The sequence below is a fragment of the Gossypium raimondii genome, chromosome 7, assembly GCF_025698545.1.
Source record: "Gossypium raimondii isolate GPD5lz chromosome 7, ASM2569854v1, whole genome shotgun sequence".
NCBI lineage: Eukaryota > Viridiplantae > Streptophyta > Magnoliopsida > Malvales > Malvaceae > Gossypium > Gossypium raimondii.
The window spans coordinates 29,055,436-29,072,048 of record NC_068571.1 but is presented as its reverse complement, the minus strand read 5'-3'; the positions used below and the strand labels follow the sequence as shown (position 1 = coordinate 29,072,048).

At 33.8% G+C, this 16,613-nt stretch overlaps 1 protein-coding gene across 1 annotated transcript; it reads right to left on the bottom strand.

Annotated features, from left to right (window-relative positions):
* Positions 1 to 407: 407 nt before the first annotated feature.
* LOC105797465 (ATPase GET3A) lies at positions 408 to 3,075 on the bottom strand. Its single transcript, XM_012627435.2, has 7 exons — positions 2,675 to 3,075; positions 2,227 to 2,348; positions 1,810 to 1,960; positions 1,404 to 1,514; positions 1,141 to 1,279; positions 921 to 1,036; positions 408 to 812 (listed from the first exon to the last, which is right to left on the bottom strand). Exons 1-7 carry the CDS (start codon positions 2,933 to 2,935, stop codon positions 657 to 659), a joined length of 1,056 nt encoding a protein of 351 aa, XP_012482889.1. The 5' UTR covers positions 2,936 to 3,075; the 3' UTR covers positions 408 to 656.
* Between the last annotated feature and the right edge of the window lie 13,538 nt (positions 3,076 to 16,613).

Sequence of the window (16,613 nt, the reverse complement as noted above, 5' to 3'; positions counted from 1 at the left end):
ATTAATTGACTATGTATCATCTTTAATTAAAACACATTTCTTAATTATGTTTTCACGGTAAAATAAAATACAAAACACCAATACTAATCAACGTAAACTCAAATAAATTTGGGTGATTAGAAATTAATGCCTATATATATGAAAGCTTTGAAGAGGTACTATACTCAACCAGTTCACTAAATATATACCATTTGAATTGTTAACAACATTGAAGTACTGATACACATAAACAACAAAAACAAAAGTTCAAATTCTATTCCGCTTTTTGTTAAATTTACATGTGATTATATTTATAAGCATGTATATTTTATCTAAAATTATTTAGAAATATCTACAATGGTTTTGTACTTTCTCAATTAACCATGAGAGATTTATTGTCTTAGGTTTTCACCGTGAAAAGAACAAAAAAAAAAAAGAAGATACCTTCATGACATTGAAACTTAATATAATGGGAGCAAGTTATGCATGTTGATTGTGAAAAAAGAATTGTAAACAAAATTTTCTAAAACAAATGATGCCATGCAAGCACCAAATGGAATGCTAACTTCTCTGTTCCGGACTAGTTTAATAGGATGCGGCATCATAATTTTATGTGGCCAACTTAGCAGTGCCATACCAACTCATATAGCAGCAACCAGACCTTTTTGTTTTCCTTTTTAGAGTTTCTCGAGTTCGGCTTCAGCCTCGGCCAACTGTTCCTTTAACCTCGACAGTCTTTGCTCTACCTCTTCTACAGTTCCCTTTTCGAGGGATGGTTGATATGGTGTAATAAAATGGCGTGAAAATCTTTTCAGAGCTTCAACCCCAGTAACCTATTATTATAACCATACAGGAGTAGTTAAGAGCTATTGAGATCACCAACATATGCCAATATACAAAATTCAGAGTATATTGCTCAGATCAAGTAAGCTTGAGCTCACCTCTTCTGGCAGCAATGGCAGCTTAGTGATGTGAAAATCATCATATAACATGAAAAACTGATCAAGGTACTTTTGTTGCATCCGCATTCGAGCTTTTAATAACTTGGACTCAACATCTTAAATTAAAGAAAGGGGGATTGATGGTAAGGGTTTCACTTAAGCAACAATTCCAGTGGGACAGAAGGGAAATCGATAGACATAGTAAGAAAGTAAAGCATACCTTCATCATCAAAAAGTACTTGGTTAATGATAATATTATGTGTATCAATCTCAAATTTGGTGAGTTCTTGCACCAATCTCTCTGTTTCATAGAGAGACAGGAACTCCGGAATGCAAACGCAGATAAATGTTGTCAAGTCCTGCTCGAAGGAAAGTGAAATTATACAAAAAAAAAAACAAAGCATGAGCAGGGCACTATAATTGCCCTTCATATGTTAAAAGTTTAAAGTATGGGAAAAAGACTAAGAGAATGGTATATCTTACTGGGTCTTTGAACTGCTTATTAACTTGTTCAATCACATTTTTCATGCCTTCAAGCCTCCCTATAATTGCATCCTCCCCAAATTCATCTTCAACCCCAAAAATACGGGTCACCTGCCGTGATGAGTTTTAAACTTCATGAGCAGAAACCGACTAGGACACGATGAACTGACATGTGAGCTATGACAAGAATGAATGTAATAGCTCCATGCCATATAACCTTAGAACGATGCCAAAGACAAACTTAGAAGATAGGAGGATAGCATTCATCACTTGAAATAAGATATTAAGGAAAGAATAGTGGTTTTAATGAAAAGTTACAAAATTTTATTATCTATAGGCACATTGTTAACAAAAAAGTCTTGAAGACCAGTTGCGAAATATCGGATAAAACTTAAAAAAGTCATACCTGACTCAATAAACCACCAAATTTGCTTTTCAGCGACATCATTTTTTCAAGTCCCTTCTCTAAGGTAGCTGGAAACTGTAAAAGCCGAAGTGTATGTCCGGTTGGGGCAGTGTCGAATACAATGCACGAATAATCCATTGTCTGCACCAATCTACAGGAAAATATTACATTCAGACAACAATTGATCAAAATATTTCTTAAACAATCCAAGCGGTCAAACTTTTCTCTCCCAACACTGCCGAGAGCCCTAGCAGGTTCACAAAGCGACTGAACATGTGGAACCATGGAAACTAAAGAGTTTGCGCATGCTACCACTTGGGATGGCCTCAACAATACAGATGAATAAAGTACGACCGTAGTGATTCTGAAGTCGTTATTAGAATCTAAGTATGAAATAGAATAGAACGGATATCTTACTTAAGCATCTCTCCAAAGCTCATCGCCTCATCAATTCCTGGAATTGCATTCGCCAAGTCTGAAAATAAACTATCCATTCCTTCCGTCCCGAATTCATCATTATCCACGCTAGGATCTACCTCCTATTATGTAGAAAGAAATTGAGAAAATTAAAATATCCAATGACTTCTGTAAAAGTTCTAATAAAGAACAAATCCCTAATGCAGAAGCCCAAGCATTAACCAGAGTGAACCCATCACTGGATTACATATAAAAATCATACTGACATAATTTTTCTTGGTCTCAGATGAAAGAAACAGTATCAAATTTTTCAGCCGATCAATGATCAAAATACAAAACATGACTGAGCAATGCCTGATTTCTTCAAAACAAAAAAATGCACGATTCTAAAACAAAAACACAACCGTGCAAAGCGAAATACATGGATAACCAGAAAGCAAAAGGATACCATGGCATATAAATTCTTGAAGCCATAGACCAAAGTGGGAGTCTTTGTGAATCTCTGTTGAAAAGCATCGCTGAGATTATGAGCAGGGTCGGTGGAAATAATCAAGACAGAGGGTCGGACCCGAGCCAAGAGCATCGAAATAATCGAGCTACAAGTGGTCTTACCCACACCTCCTTTGCCACCAACGAAAACCCACTTCAGGGTATCTTGCTCCAATATGTTATGAACGGTTGACTCTGGTATATCGTCACTGTCTGCCATGTTTGTTTAACGAAGCTTTTTTTTTCCCCTTTTTCTTTTTCTTTTGTGAGAAAGGAATCAGAGAAATTTGTTCGAACTCATCACGAGTTCTGCCCAAGCAACGTATGAACGATTCTAAGGACAAGCGTACACTGCGCATTTCAGATCCTTAATCTTATTGTCACCTTAAAAATATATAGTTTGTTATGTATTTTCTTTTAATTAAAAATACTACTACTTATATTCTCTTTATTTAAGCGTACACTGCGAATTGATTTTATTTATTGGTATTTATATAAATGATTTTTTTTATAATAATCTATGCTTATTTTCATCTACTTCATTGAGATAGTGTTATTTTAGTCCCGAAAAAATAAAACAAATACCATCAAAGGTAATATTTCAAAAGGTTAGATGATGATGTAGTATTTGTTTGTATTTAATGATTGGCTTAATTCACAATTTGTACCTTAAACTATATCTATTTTTTCATTTTGGTATCCCAATTTGGTACTTAAAAGTATCAATCACTTCACAATTTGATACCTAAAATATACTTCCATTTTATTTTTAGTCTATATTTTTTTACAAATGTTAAAAGAAAAATCTTACAACCAATCACAAAGTGTTACATGGCGTCTTTATGCAAAACAAAATAAATATTTTTTCTTAAATGTATATACAAATTAAAAATATAAAAATAGAAATAAATATATAAAAATTCATAAATATATATAACCTAGAAAAAATCTAATTTATAAAAATTTTAAAAATACGATAATTGAAAATAATTTAGTTGAAATTGATAATATTGTTACAAAAATGTAAAAATATAAAAATTTATTTTAAAAAGTTTAAAATATTTTTTATAAAATTATAAAATTATAATTTTATAATTTTATAAAAAATATTTTTAAACTTTTTAAAAAATAAAAAATTATAAACAAAATTGTTGATATATTGATATGTATTGATGATTGCCTATTGGACATATTATTGAATTGAGAAATTGACTTATAAGGGAAATTGAAAATGGTTACCCTATTAACTGTTTGGGTAGAATCAGATATAGTTGGCATGTCATAGGATAGGAAGAGTTTAGGGTTACTTCGAATATGTGTCAATGAGGCACTGGGTGCCAAATTACTTCGGTTATACTGATGAGGCATTGGGTGTCAAACACATTGATGAGTGTTGGACGCAAACTATTTACTTCAACATTGTCCGATGAGGCATTAGATGTCAAACTAGTGTGATTGGTTGGATCCGTATATCCATCCAAGTTTGAGTCAGGTTAATAGGGGTATAAAGTGTAAATGGGATAAATGATATACGGATTGTGTTGTTAATATGATTTGATGATACAAATACATGTTGTAATTTATAAAAGATCATGCGAATTTATTATACGAGCCTGAAGGGCCGATACGAAAATGTGATGAATTAATGATTTTATTCGAAAATTGAATAATGAAATGAAATAGTGCATAACATTATATTGAAATTGGATGTACTATTGATAATAGATAGAAAATGATATGAAATTTATATTTAATTGAATAAATGTTGGTTATAAGTGACTGGGAATGTTATATGCTTGATTTATTATAAGATGCGATATATGTTGATACTCACATGGTTTATATGTGGTTGTCATGTTTAGGCAAACACCTAAAGCTAGTATTTTATCAAATTATGTTGTAATTTGAGGTAAGTTGTTGTTTAAATATCTGTGAAATTACTAAGTATTTGTAATGCTTACCCTGTTGTTTCCCTGATGGCTAACTTGCGGAACGTGTTAAATGGATCGTCGAAAAGCTTACACTATCTCGATATCGATTCAATAGCTCTTTTAACCATTTTATATTCGGTTATGTGGCATGTATATAGGGTTGATATAAGTGTTTATCTTGGTTGGTTGATTTTGGTTTGAACCTTGTTGAATGTTTGATTTTGGACTTGTCTATGGGCATGTATAAGTGTGTGTAAGCTTGGTAATATGTTATATTGCATGCGGATCTTATGATTGGAAAATTTTGAAAATAATTACTATGGTTATATTGGTGAAATTGATTGAAAGTGCAATAGGAGAAGGATTAAATGTTTACAAGTGGAATGATTACTTAAGGACTTTAATGACATATAAATGTTTGGTTGATTGAGAAATTGTCTGTTAAGGTATTGGAATGGAATGTAATGGTATGGTATGGTTTGATGCATAATTCTATGAAAACAAAATGATTATTTGAAATGGTATATGTATGTTATGTCACATCCTGAAATTGTGTCTAGAAGTTTTGAGGGTAGTTTTAAAATTTTGGCTCCAAAATGTGTTCCAGAATTCAAAAATGTGGTAACCCGAAAGTGTCTTCGTCCATGGCTTTTTAAAAACTAAACTAATTTGTGAAAATAATGAGGAAAAAACCCTTAATTGTAAAATATGGATTGTTTCGAAAAATGGGTTAAAATTGAGAGTACCACAAAGGTAAATATACCAAAGTTTTAAAAATACCCTATTTTCCCCCTTCACATACAAGAAACTCACAAAACCCTTTTCCTCCACTTTTTTGTCGTCCCTTGAAGTTCCCAAATATCATTCACCTATTTTGATCTTCCAAACTTCAATTCTTTTGATTTTCATCATCCGTTAAACATTAAACCCCCTTTGAAAACCAAGAAGAGCACAAAGAACACCCTTAATTTCCTTGTCATCGAACTTGTGGGCTTCTTGAACTTTCTATTGAACACTCATTTTTCCCTCAATCAATGTAATGTTTTGTTTTCCTAATAGTTTTTTAAGTAATCTAGTCATTTAAATCGAGTTTTAAGCCATTGAATCTAAGGTTTTGGGTAGAAGTTGAAATTTGGGTCGTTAATGGTGAAATTTGAGATTTTGAATGAAATTATTGTTTTAAAGTATTTTTCAAATTTTTTTTGTTGTGATTAGAAGGTTTTTAAACTCTTTTTAAAGTCTTGTTAAAAAATTTTAAGGTATTGTTGAGTTTTTGTTAAAAATTGGTCATGTATGTCAAATTTTCGGAACCATAAATCTAAGCAGTTTGGTGCAGTTTGAAGGTTGAGGATTATTCTTAGAAGAGTAACTAGATTATTAAAATTGGTTTTGAGCAATAGGAATGAGTAGGATTTGGGATATTTGAGTTTCGACTATGCTATTCAAAAATTTCAATTTCAAGGGGAGCTAGCCTTAGGCCTACCTTTTTACTTGTTGAGATGTGGTTATAGCTATTAAATAGTTGTGTATATTGTGTGGTCGATATGTGTGAAGGTTCAGAGTCATTAGGACCTTCTTCGAGTAAGACGAAAGGCAAGGAAAAACTAGTTTAAGCTTTCGACAAATAGGTGAAAACGTGAACAGTGAGTTTTTGGAATTGCTTCTTGCATACATGATTCATAGTGTTAAATGGGAGCCTAAGAGTAGCCTAAACCCCTATCCTAGGTTTCAAGTGTAAACTTTCTTAGTCTTCTCGTTTTATATTGCAAAATTGTGAATATGTGATGCAAATTGAATAGTGTAATATGTTCATGTGATATGTGACATATGTTGTGTTAACTCTTGTGAAATATATTAGTTGATAGCATGTAAACATGCCAAGTAAATGTGATGATATTGGGTTTATAACGTAAATGTGCTGTGAAAGTGTGTAGAAAATAGTAAGTAATAAAATATGTATAATTGTTGATATTTTGGCCTTGTGATCTTTTGAGATCATTGGATATAGTTGGCATGCCATAGGATTATATGAGTACTCACCCTTGTGTTGTGATTTTAAGGCATTGAGGCCCAGGACAGTTTGGAGAGATAAAGGAATGTGAGCTAAGCTCCATTCACCGGGATATGCTGGTGTGTTGGAGAGTGTTAGCTTGATGTTACACTTTTGGGATATGTTCGACTCTTCGAGTCATTGGTGCATTGGAGATCTGTGTATCTAATGTGTGGTGGTAGAGCCCACTTTTATGTCTCAAGTTATCAATTTATCGATTAATGAATCGTGTGTGAAATGTGATGCATGTGTAACTATGTGAATACAATGTTAGATGTATTAGTAAGTGATGTATAAATATGGTTAGGTTGGCACTATAGTTAAACACTACTGAGAATGTGTCTTTTGTGGCTTTCGTTTAACTATGGTATTGTGTGTATTTGCGGTAATTTTGTACATTCACTGAGCTTGTTTAGGCTCACACATTCCATTCTAAACCATTGCAGACATTTAGCGTTGCGGTGTGAGTGGTGCGGTTCCAAGGAAGTGATCCAAGTTAGGTTAGTAAATTAAGTAGGTGACATTTTAACTATTCTTTGAATTGTGGAAATAAAGGCAATGTGGCTAGAATTTTGGTTGGTTATGCTTATTATGTCTTTAGTATTTTGATATGATTATAGACTTTAGGATTTGATGGACGTTTACCATTATTCTACTGGTTTTGTTATAGTTTAATTAAATTGAGGTAGAGATGTTATTTTGGACTATGGTTATGATTATTTTGATGTTGGATAATGTGTTACTTGATGCATGTTGAAGAGGAAAATGTTTAAGTATGTAAAATGTCATGTTTTGCTATAATTTTGGATGAAATGTCCGGAGGTATCGGTAATCGGGGCATATGTATCGATACCTCTATGTTGGAACGAATGTGCAGGAAATAATAGCTCCTTTTAGTATCAATACCCTTTCACAAGTATCTATACTCATGGTAAAAATACAGATGCTTTTGCTTTGTATCGATAATTTTTTGGTTTTAAAATTTGTGGAAAAACATATGCTAAAAAGGTACAGATTTTCTTAATGGTATCGATACTAGTCTCCATAAATATCGATACCTGTGATAGTGTATTGATACCTACATGGTGTCTTTGGAAATTTCATTAAGTGATCCCTAAGAATGTTTTCAAATTGTTCCTACTGCGGGTTAGTATTTATTAAGTTGTTTTCAATGTTTCTTAATGAATTTTAGACTCAAAAACTTCTGTTATTGGTTGGATGTGGTGATTGTTGTATGTAATTGAGACTGTGTGAATATGCATGAGTTGCGCTGTTTGAAGTAGCGTTCTATTACTTGGGCTCGGCGACCGGGCCGTGTATAGGGTGTTACATGTTAGGTAAGCTTGAATTGAGCAAGTAGTTTTGATAAGTTTTGGTGCCACAATTTTGTTCATGTTGCTTTGGTAATTAGAATTGTTTGAATTGAGTAATGATAAATGAATGTTTGGGAATGCCTTTAAATGGTTTTATGTAGGCTTAGATGTGCATATATACACTAAATAAGCTCAAGGTTTGGCTTGGCATGAAATATGTACTAAATGGACAAATTTCATAACAAAAAGAGTCATTGTCTCAATGTGAAATCCCTCTCGTTACAATATTGATAGACAGTTTGTATTGTCCTGAGGTCAAGTGGTCCGACATCATGACGTGACTATTTTGACGACGTCACGACATAGAAAAGGTCACGTCATGACTTGGAACCTAAACTTTCAAAATCTTGTAGTTTGGTCCTAATTCATGCTCGGGTCTACAAAATAGCTTTCGTAAGATCAAGTAAGGCTCGTGCTTAATTGTATATTATAATATTTAGGTTTATGACATGCTTGAATATTTGAATGATTCGTTTATAACTTACTTGATCTGAAATTTCCAAAGCATTACAAAAAGGTCTCTATTTGATATCGGGTTGACTTTAAAGCATTCTATGCTTGTATAAAACCCAAAAAGGAATGTTCATATGATTATATGTTGTATTATTCATTGATTTCATGATTGATGAAGTAAAATGATGTTTTTATTGTGAAATTGTCAGTAGTTGATCCGATAATAAATGTGGTACTCTGTTGCTCGGACCCGGCGATCAAGTCAGGTAAGTGGTGTTACATGAAAGCTGGGAACAACAAATGTCCGCTAAGCTGAAAACACAAGTATGAATTCGATTAGGGTTTATTGCTATAAATATCACAAGACAATTTTCAAAATTTTTAATTTTTTACTGTGCAAGAAACCGTTTTCAAATCGAGATTTTTCCAACATGATCATCACAAGTGAATACATCCATAAACGGATTCAGGATCTTGTAACGTCACGAGTGAATACATCCATAAATGGATTTAGGATCTTGTAACGCCCTGATTAATTTAACTTTGTTTCTGTGAAATCTGTCACAATTAAGTATCTACTTCAATGGCTAAGTGTTATGGGTGTGTGTTTGAGGCCTTGGGTTCAAGTCCCACTTCTTGGGTCCAGTTCGATGTACTATCAGTCCAATCAGTCACATCTATGTCTCTATCTTCTGGGAGTCATCCACTCTAATGCCTAAGACAAGGTATCTCCTTGATTGGACTTGATAGACAGCATATTAGTCTTTCAATTGGTTTGCTCATTTTCGATTAGACTAAAGACATTTTAGGTTCATCTAATAATATAATTTGTCTTTCTGTATTATGATCCGACCATGTAATACCAGTTAGACAAATAGTGAGTCAATATTTGCTTCTATTTTTGCTTTGTATGCAAAAACCACATGAGGACATTATACAAAATATATTAATGTAATCCGTGAATTATTTTATTAACCAATATGTTCAAAAAATTTACAAGTGTACATTGACAAAATTACTACACTTAGGATGCCAAATCAAACACCGATATGGGAATAAAATAAATCAGCAGATTCGAGAATGAGAAACTAGTATGTTATGAGATGAAGATATATATAGCTTTATGTTGAATGGCATGATATGATAAATCTAAATGCTAATATCAAATGAATTGATGTACAAAATGGTTATATGCATATTTCATTTGAAAATAGAAGCTTTTGGCATGAATGTGTATGTGATATGGCTAAAGGTTGAACTTGAATTGCATTTGATTAATACTTTTGTTATATTCACTTGAATCATGAAAGTACCACTGAGTTTTATCGCTCAGCGTACCATTTTGTTTATTCTGTGTGTAGGTATGGGTGGACCTCAAAGTCCTGAGAGGTGAATTCAACATCCAATTCGTAGCTCTTGACTCAACAAAGTTTGTATAGTTCATCATATTTCGATAAATGGCAGGTACCTAGGTTTAAATCGTTTTAAGGTTGTAAATGGTCAACTTGGTGTCTTTGAGTATTAAATGTACAATAATAAAATGGTATATGAATGGTTAATGTTTTCATGGTTAGAAATATATAATTGAACATATATGATATTGAGTTGAATACCTTTTGGATCTTAGAATCAATTATGTTTTGTATTTTACCAGGTTAAACATTAAGGATGTTTGAGTTATGGGTGTCTGACTTCATAATCGCAACACAATTCTAGAAATGTCACGACACTAGCATTCAACGTCACGACGTCCCTTGTTTGAAGTCGCGAATTTGCACCATTAAAGTCGCGACACAAACCCCTTGTCGTTAATGTCATGACATGATATTCTCATGATTACGTCACTAGCTTGGTAAAGTTGGAAACTTTATATTTTAGTACTCAAATGGTCTCGTATTATTGAAAAAGCTTTCGTAAGCATGTATTAACCCCGGATAAGAGTATACGGTATGTTATAATGATGTAATAATCTTTCTAATGAATATAAATTGTTGAGTCAATAGAAATTGGGACTGTAGTTGCTTCAGCAACGAATGTGACACCTCATAGCTCAAACCTGGTGATCAGGTTAGGTATGGGGTATTACATTTTTAGTTTTTTTAGTTTTTAAATTTTGAAATTTTAATCCTGATCCAAACAGTAGTAGTAGTTAAATCCATTATGTCAAATTTTATTATTAGTCACATACTATGCATAAATTGTGGATCTAGTTTTTATAATATAATTTGATCATTTTTAATCGATACACTTTTCAAATTTTGAAATTTTAGTATTGACTTAAGAAATATTCATTAAATCTATTAACTAATACGATGTCGCTTTTTATGAGAATTATATAGAAAAAGCAAGTGACATGACATTACATATGTAATTACAAGTTTCTTTGCATAAGATTTTGGAAATAATAGAATTTAACTTAAGGAATCTAATTGCTATTATTTGATTAAAACTAAAAATTTAAATTTTGAAAATTATAGAAATTAAAATTGACTAAACTAGAGTACAACAATTAAATCGCAATTTACAATATATATATATTGTTTGGTATCTACTTTGGATTGAATCGATTAATGATTTGGGAATGGATAATTTTTTTGGGTTGGATGAGTTAATTTAGGTAAATACAATTTTTTTTAACTTTAGCTTATTCTTTTTTCATTTTTTTACAAAAATTACAATGTAAAATATAATTTAAAGATGATACATTGCAGGCACCAATTGGCTGATGGAGTTTTCTTAAACTGAAAAGGCAAATAGTGTTAACCGAATGAAAGTTTAGGTACCTAAAATGATAAAAAAAGTTTAGGTACCTAACTGGGAAAAATGTTATAGTTTGCGGGGTTTTTTTCCATTCAAGCCAAAAAAATTAAAAGAGAGTATAGTTTAGATAAATATTATAAATTGTGTTGCCAAGATTTGGTTAGAGTTGTGGTTAAAGTTCACATCTAGCACTCACCATGACACGGATTTAAACCTTGTCAATTCTTTCCCTTTTTCTAATGTTTTATGATAAAAAAAAACTTTAAAAATAATATATCTATCTATACTTACATAAAGTGTTTTGCCAAATTGATATAACAAGTCAATTCGACATCAATTCAATTAAAAAAATACTTAAAAGCCCTCTTTTAATAAAAAATTAATATTAATATAATAGTGCTTCCATCTGTAACTATATTTATTGTCGAGGGGGATCGAACCCTTTGGGAGAAGTCTCCGAAGTGTTCTCCACTGGGCAATTGATACGACCCCCAACAATCGTAGGTGTTGTCCCGAGACCTGGGTTTTGTCTTCCAATTCTGCGGAGAGCCCCGAGGTTATGGAGTGGGAGAGCCTCAGTTGGTGGAGAGAGTACGTACCTGATGGATGCGTAAATAATTAATCAATGAAGCCGCACACGATGCGGATTGAACCACCAACCGAGGCATAACTAGCCTTTTTAATGAGACATGGTACCACTTGAGTCTTTTTATTGTTGAAGGGGGTCATCTTCTTCGGGAGAAGTCTCTTAAGTGTCATTCATTGAGCGGTTAATACCACCTTCAACAATTGTAAGTATTATCTTAAGACTCGGGTTTTTTCTCTCGACTCCACAGAGAGCCCCGAGGGTTCACGAGTGGGAGTGCCTCGGTTGGTGGAGAGAGTACGTGCCTGAAGGACGTGTAGATAATTAATCAATGAAGTCGCAAGATGTTGATTGAGCCACCAATCAAGGCATGACTAGCCTTTTCAAGGAGAAATGGTACCACTTGAGCCTTTTTATTGTGGAGGGGGGTCGACTCCTTTGGGAGAAGTCTCCGAAGGGTCGTCTGCCGAGCGGTCGATATAGCCCCCAACAATCATAAGTATTGTCTCAGGACCCGAGTTTTGTCTCCCGACTCCGCGGAAAGCCTTGAGGATTCACGGAGTAAGGAGTGCCTCGATTAGTGGAGAAAGTATGTACTTGAAGGATGTGTAGTTAATTAATCGATGAAGTTGTGTATGATATGGATCGAACCACCAACTAAGAAATAACTAGCCTTTTTAAAGAGATATGGTACCATTTGGGCTAGATGAAAATCAAAGATCATGAACATCTATTCATTTTGTAGAGATCCTTTTTAATTAATATCTCATATTGATTTTAAAAAAAACATCTTGTTAAACTCGAAAAAATTACAACAATATTTTAATTAATATAATTAACTATTAATTATTTGATAATAAAAATAAAAAAAAATTATACCAAATTAAAATATAAAGATTAAATTCTAAACTTCCGCTCAATAAAGAGATCAAAAATATTTTTTTTTCTTTCTTTGAAAATGAGAATTGCAAATGGGCTTTGGATGGAGTCAGGTGTGACCTTTTTGAAGTGGAAACTTCTAGATAACGCCAAATAAGTAATTTCTCAAGTCAAACCAATTTTTTAAATTAACTTTTCAGGTCAAATACAAAATATAAAATGGTAGCTTTTGACTTTTCAAAAGTGGGTGCAAAATTATAAATTTACCCCTCATTTATATTAATTATAAATATTTAAAAAAGTAAAATTTATATTTCTAATTTTATGATTTTTATCAAAGGGATATTATAAATTTTTATATTTTATTATAATTTAAGTTGAATATTTATTAATACAAAAATAATTCTAATGTAATATTGTGGCAATAGTAATAATAAAGACACGAAAAAAAAAGGATATTTTTCATCAATTACTCCATTACTTTGAATTATATGTTGTTTTAATACCTATATATGATATATATATTGATATAAAATTTTACAAATAATTTATTCTTTAAAGTTTCACTATAACAAATATAAATATATGTCCAAGCAACTATAACGTAGAATCAAACTAATATAAAACACAACGGACAAAGAAATAAATGTGGCCATTTATGAGATACACATGTCGGGATTGGAGAACCAAGCATCACAATTGCGAATGGTGGCCCACAAACTTGGGTACATAAGAACCCAATGCAGCGGATGAGGAAAATCCTGCAAGCTTAGACAAGATAGAAAGTAAGGAAGACAGAAGGTGGGTAGCGAAGAACAAATCCAATAGCTAGGTCACGATTCAACTTCCTATTCAAGTGAATCTGCCTGGAGCGAGCCTGGTCTGGGATCTTTCCCATAGCCTTCTTTCTTTATTCTTTATCGCCTGGTCTTTCGTATGGGACGTGGGATCTTTCTTTCCTAAATCCATTTACCTTGCTAGCCTAAGGCTTAAGAGTTATCCCTTCTAATCAAAAAAGGAAAGCAAGGAAAGCCGAAACCAGTGCTACCCTCAAGTAACCCAATGGACGTACGAATATCTGCTTCGAAAGGACAAAGAGAGTCTTTATTTAAACTAAAGGGGTAAATTTAAAAAATAAGAAAAACCTAAAACAGGGGCCAGATTGAAGGAAAGCCCAAAAGCGGAAGGATTGAAAGGGTAAATATACCCTCAATCCAAAAACGCGCGGATCTTTGGGGTCCATGGGTTTGATCTCGGGTCGCATTAAAACGACACCGTTTTGGCGCTGAAACCCCCGGGTGAAACGACGTCGTTTTGTTAGTAGTATAAAAGTTAAAAAATTTTAGAAAAGGCTCATTTTTTCTCCTCTTTCTAAAAAAAAAAGACTGAAATCCTTTCTAGCTCTTAACCCCCTCCGAACCTCGGCCTAGGATCTGACCGATGGCCACTGTGACGGCCGCTTGCCGCCGACCACAGCGCCGCCGTCCACGGTGACCGAAAAAGGCTAAAAAATTTTGATTCAACCCTTCTAAGCCCCTAAACCCGAATCCAAACTCAAAACCCCCAAAATATTAACGAAAAGGCCCCAAAAGTTCAAGAAACCTTTCGACTTTCGGTCGCCTATCCTTGGAGGTGACTTCCTCGGCCATCCATGGCGTCGAAGACCCGAATCTAGGTCAGTTTATGGCTCCCCTTTCCCTTTTTTTGTTTCCGTATGCAATATAAGTAAATAAAAAATAAACAGCAGATTAGAGCAAAAATGTAAACTGTAAAATATCCAGGTTTCGAACTGATTTCTGTTTCCTTAGTATTGAATTCTTAGTGTGTAAAATTACATGGTTATTTTCATGGCTTTTATAGCCACGATTACATTGTCATATCACGGTTCCTTTCTTGCTTTTGCTTTCGTTCTGCTATTTTGTCTCTCTTTTTGCCTTGTTTTCAAGTCTGTGGCAAAGTCAACTTGCAGTTTTGGTGCAAACGGAGGCCACCTCAGGCGATGGGTGTGCTGACACCATACATGGAGGCAGCAGCGTAAAGGAAAGGAGGGAACCCTAGGGTTCCCTGAACCTGCTTAGATTTTAGGCCCTATTAGGCCGTTAGGGTTTTGGAGTTGGGCTATTTTTTTATTTTTGATTTGGTTTGGGTTCATTTAGTGTTGGCTCGGGCTAAAATTGGGCTGTACAGCTGCCTCTCTTTGCTCGTTGTCGTGTAACGAGAACAGAGCAAAGACTAAGAAAGACCAATTTTGCCCAGTCTCCCAAAATCTTGACTTCTTCGATGCTTCTCTTTTTTTAGTAGCTTCATTCCAGTCCACTGTGTCTTGTTACTTCGATCCACTCTACTGTAACTTTAGGGGGATGAGATTTGTGGTTTTAGTCTACTCCACTAGATCTTCAAAGAGATAGGATTGGATGCGATCTGCTCTACTGCAACTTCAGAGAGATAAGATCTGTGGTTTTAATCCGCTCCACTGCAACTTCAGGGAGATAGGATTGGTTTCTTCTGTCTGCTCCACTGCAACTTCAGGGAGATAAGACTAGATACGATCTGTTCTACTGCAACTTCAAGGAGATAAGATTTGTGGTTTTAATCCGCTCCACTGCAACTTCAGGGAGATAAGATTGGTTTTTTCTGTCTGCTCTGCTGCAACTTTAGGGAGATAAGACTGGATACGATCTGCTCTACTGCAATTTCTGAGAGATAAGATCTGTGGTTTTAATCTACTCCACTGGAAGTTCAGGGAGATAGGATTGGTGTCTTTTGTCTGCTCCATTGTAATTTTAGGGAGATAAGACTCGATGCTATCTGCTCTACTGCAAGTTCAGAGAGATAAGATATGTGGTTTTAATCCGCTTAACTACAACTTTAGGGAGATAGGATTGTAGCTTTACTGATCTGTCCTCTTGGGAACATGACCTATAGAATCCATTTCATGGACCTATTTATGCCTAGTGATTAGGATGTTATGATCGGAATGAGTCAAAATCTCCTAACTAAATGTGCATGCATGAATGCAAATATGTCATGAAAATGATCCTTTAACGTTTAAGTTGTGATTGCTCATTATTCGTTAAGGCTCTATTACCAACACGCCAGAACGCTATCTTGTTCGGCTGGTAACACTCATCTTTTACTTAATCGGATTGCCCCCACTGTAATCTTTAAAGTTCAATCCACTGTAATCTTCAAGGTTCAGTCCACTGTAATTTTGGAACATAAAATTTGAACCATCTTCTTCCCACTATAATTTAGGAGTATAAGGTCTGGCTCTTTCTCAATCCTCTCCCACTACAATTCAGGGATACAGGATCTAAATCTCTTTGGTCTAATACACCATTCTCAGGGTGTCGTACCAAATGTTTATGCACAATTGTAGTACTTGCCCTTCCGAAAACCCTCTTCTTATAACTCGGTAATCATTGCTTATTTGTTCATTGAAGCTTTGTCACCAATACGACATTTTGTTGTTTTGTTCAATCCATGTTTGGACAAAAAAATCCGAAAGGATGGTTTTAATTTAGACTTTTCCTCCTTAGACATTTCGACCTTTAAACTTGGTGTGTTCTAAACAATAGTCCTATTTCAGGTTCCTGTATTATTTAGAAGCTTTCAGAGTAATATGTAAAACTCATTTTGCTTGAATATTCAGTCCATTAATCATTATTTCAATGAAAAATGCTTGAAAAAGAATGTCACAATGGACAAGATGAAATTTTATTGAGAACAAAGGTTGAAATGAAGATAGCAAATTTTGCTAAGATAAGATGAAAAGATTATCACAATGGATAAGATGAAATTTTATTGAGAGCAAAGCTCGAAATGAATAGATTAATCAAGATAGCAAATTTTTCCAAGATTCAAAA

What these genes read in the sequence shown, in the direction of transcription:
- LOC105797465 (XM_012627435.2), bottom strand. Translation starts at nt 2,935, where the DNA reads ATGGCAGACAGTGACGATATACCAGAGTCAACCGTTCATAACATATTG. An exon ending in AGCTTTGGAGAGATGCTTAA is followed by an intron (nt 1,961 to 2,226) that starts GTAAGATATCCG and finishes ATTTTCCTGTAG; the next exon opens with ATTGGTGCAGACAATGGATT. An exon ending in AGTACTTTTTGATGATGAAG is followed by an intron (nt 1,037 to 1,140) that starts GTATGCTTTACT and finishes CTTTAATTTAAG; the next exon opens with ATGTTGAGTCCAAGTTATTA.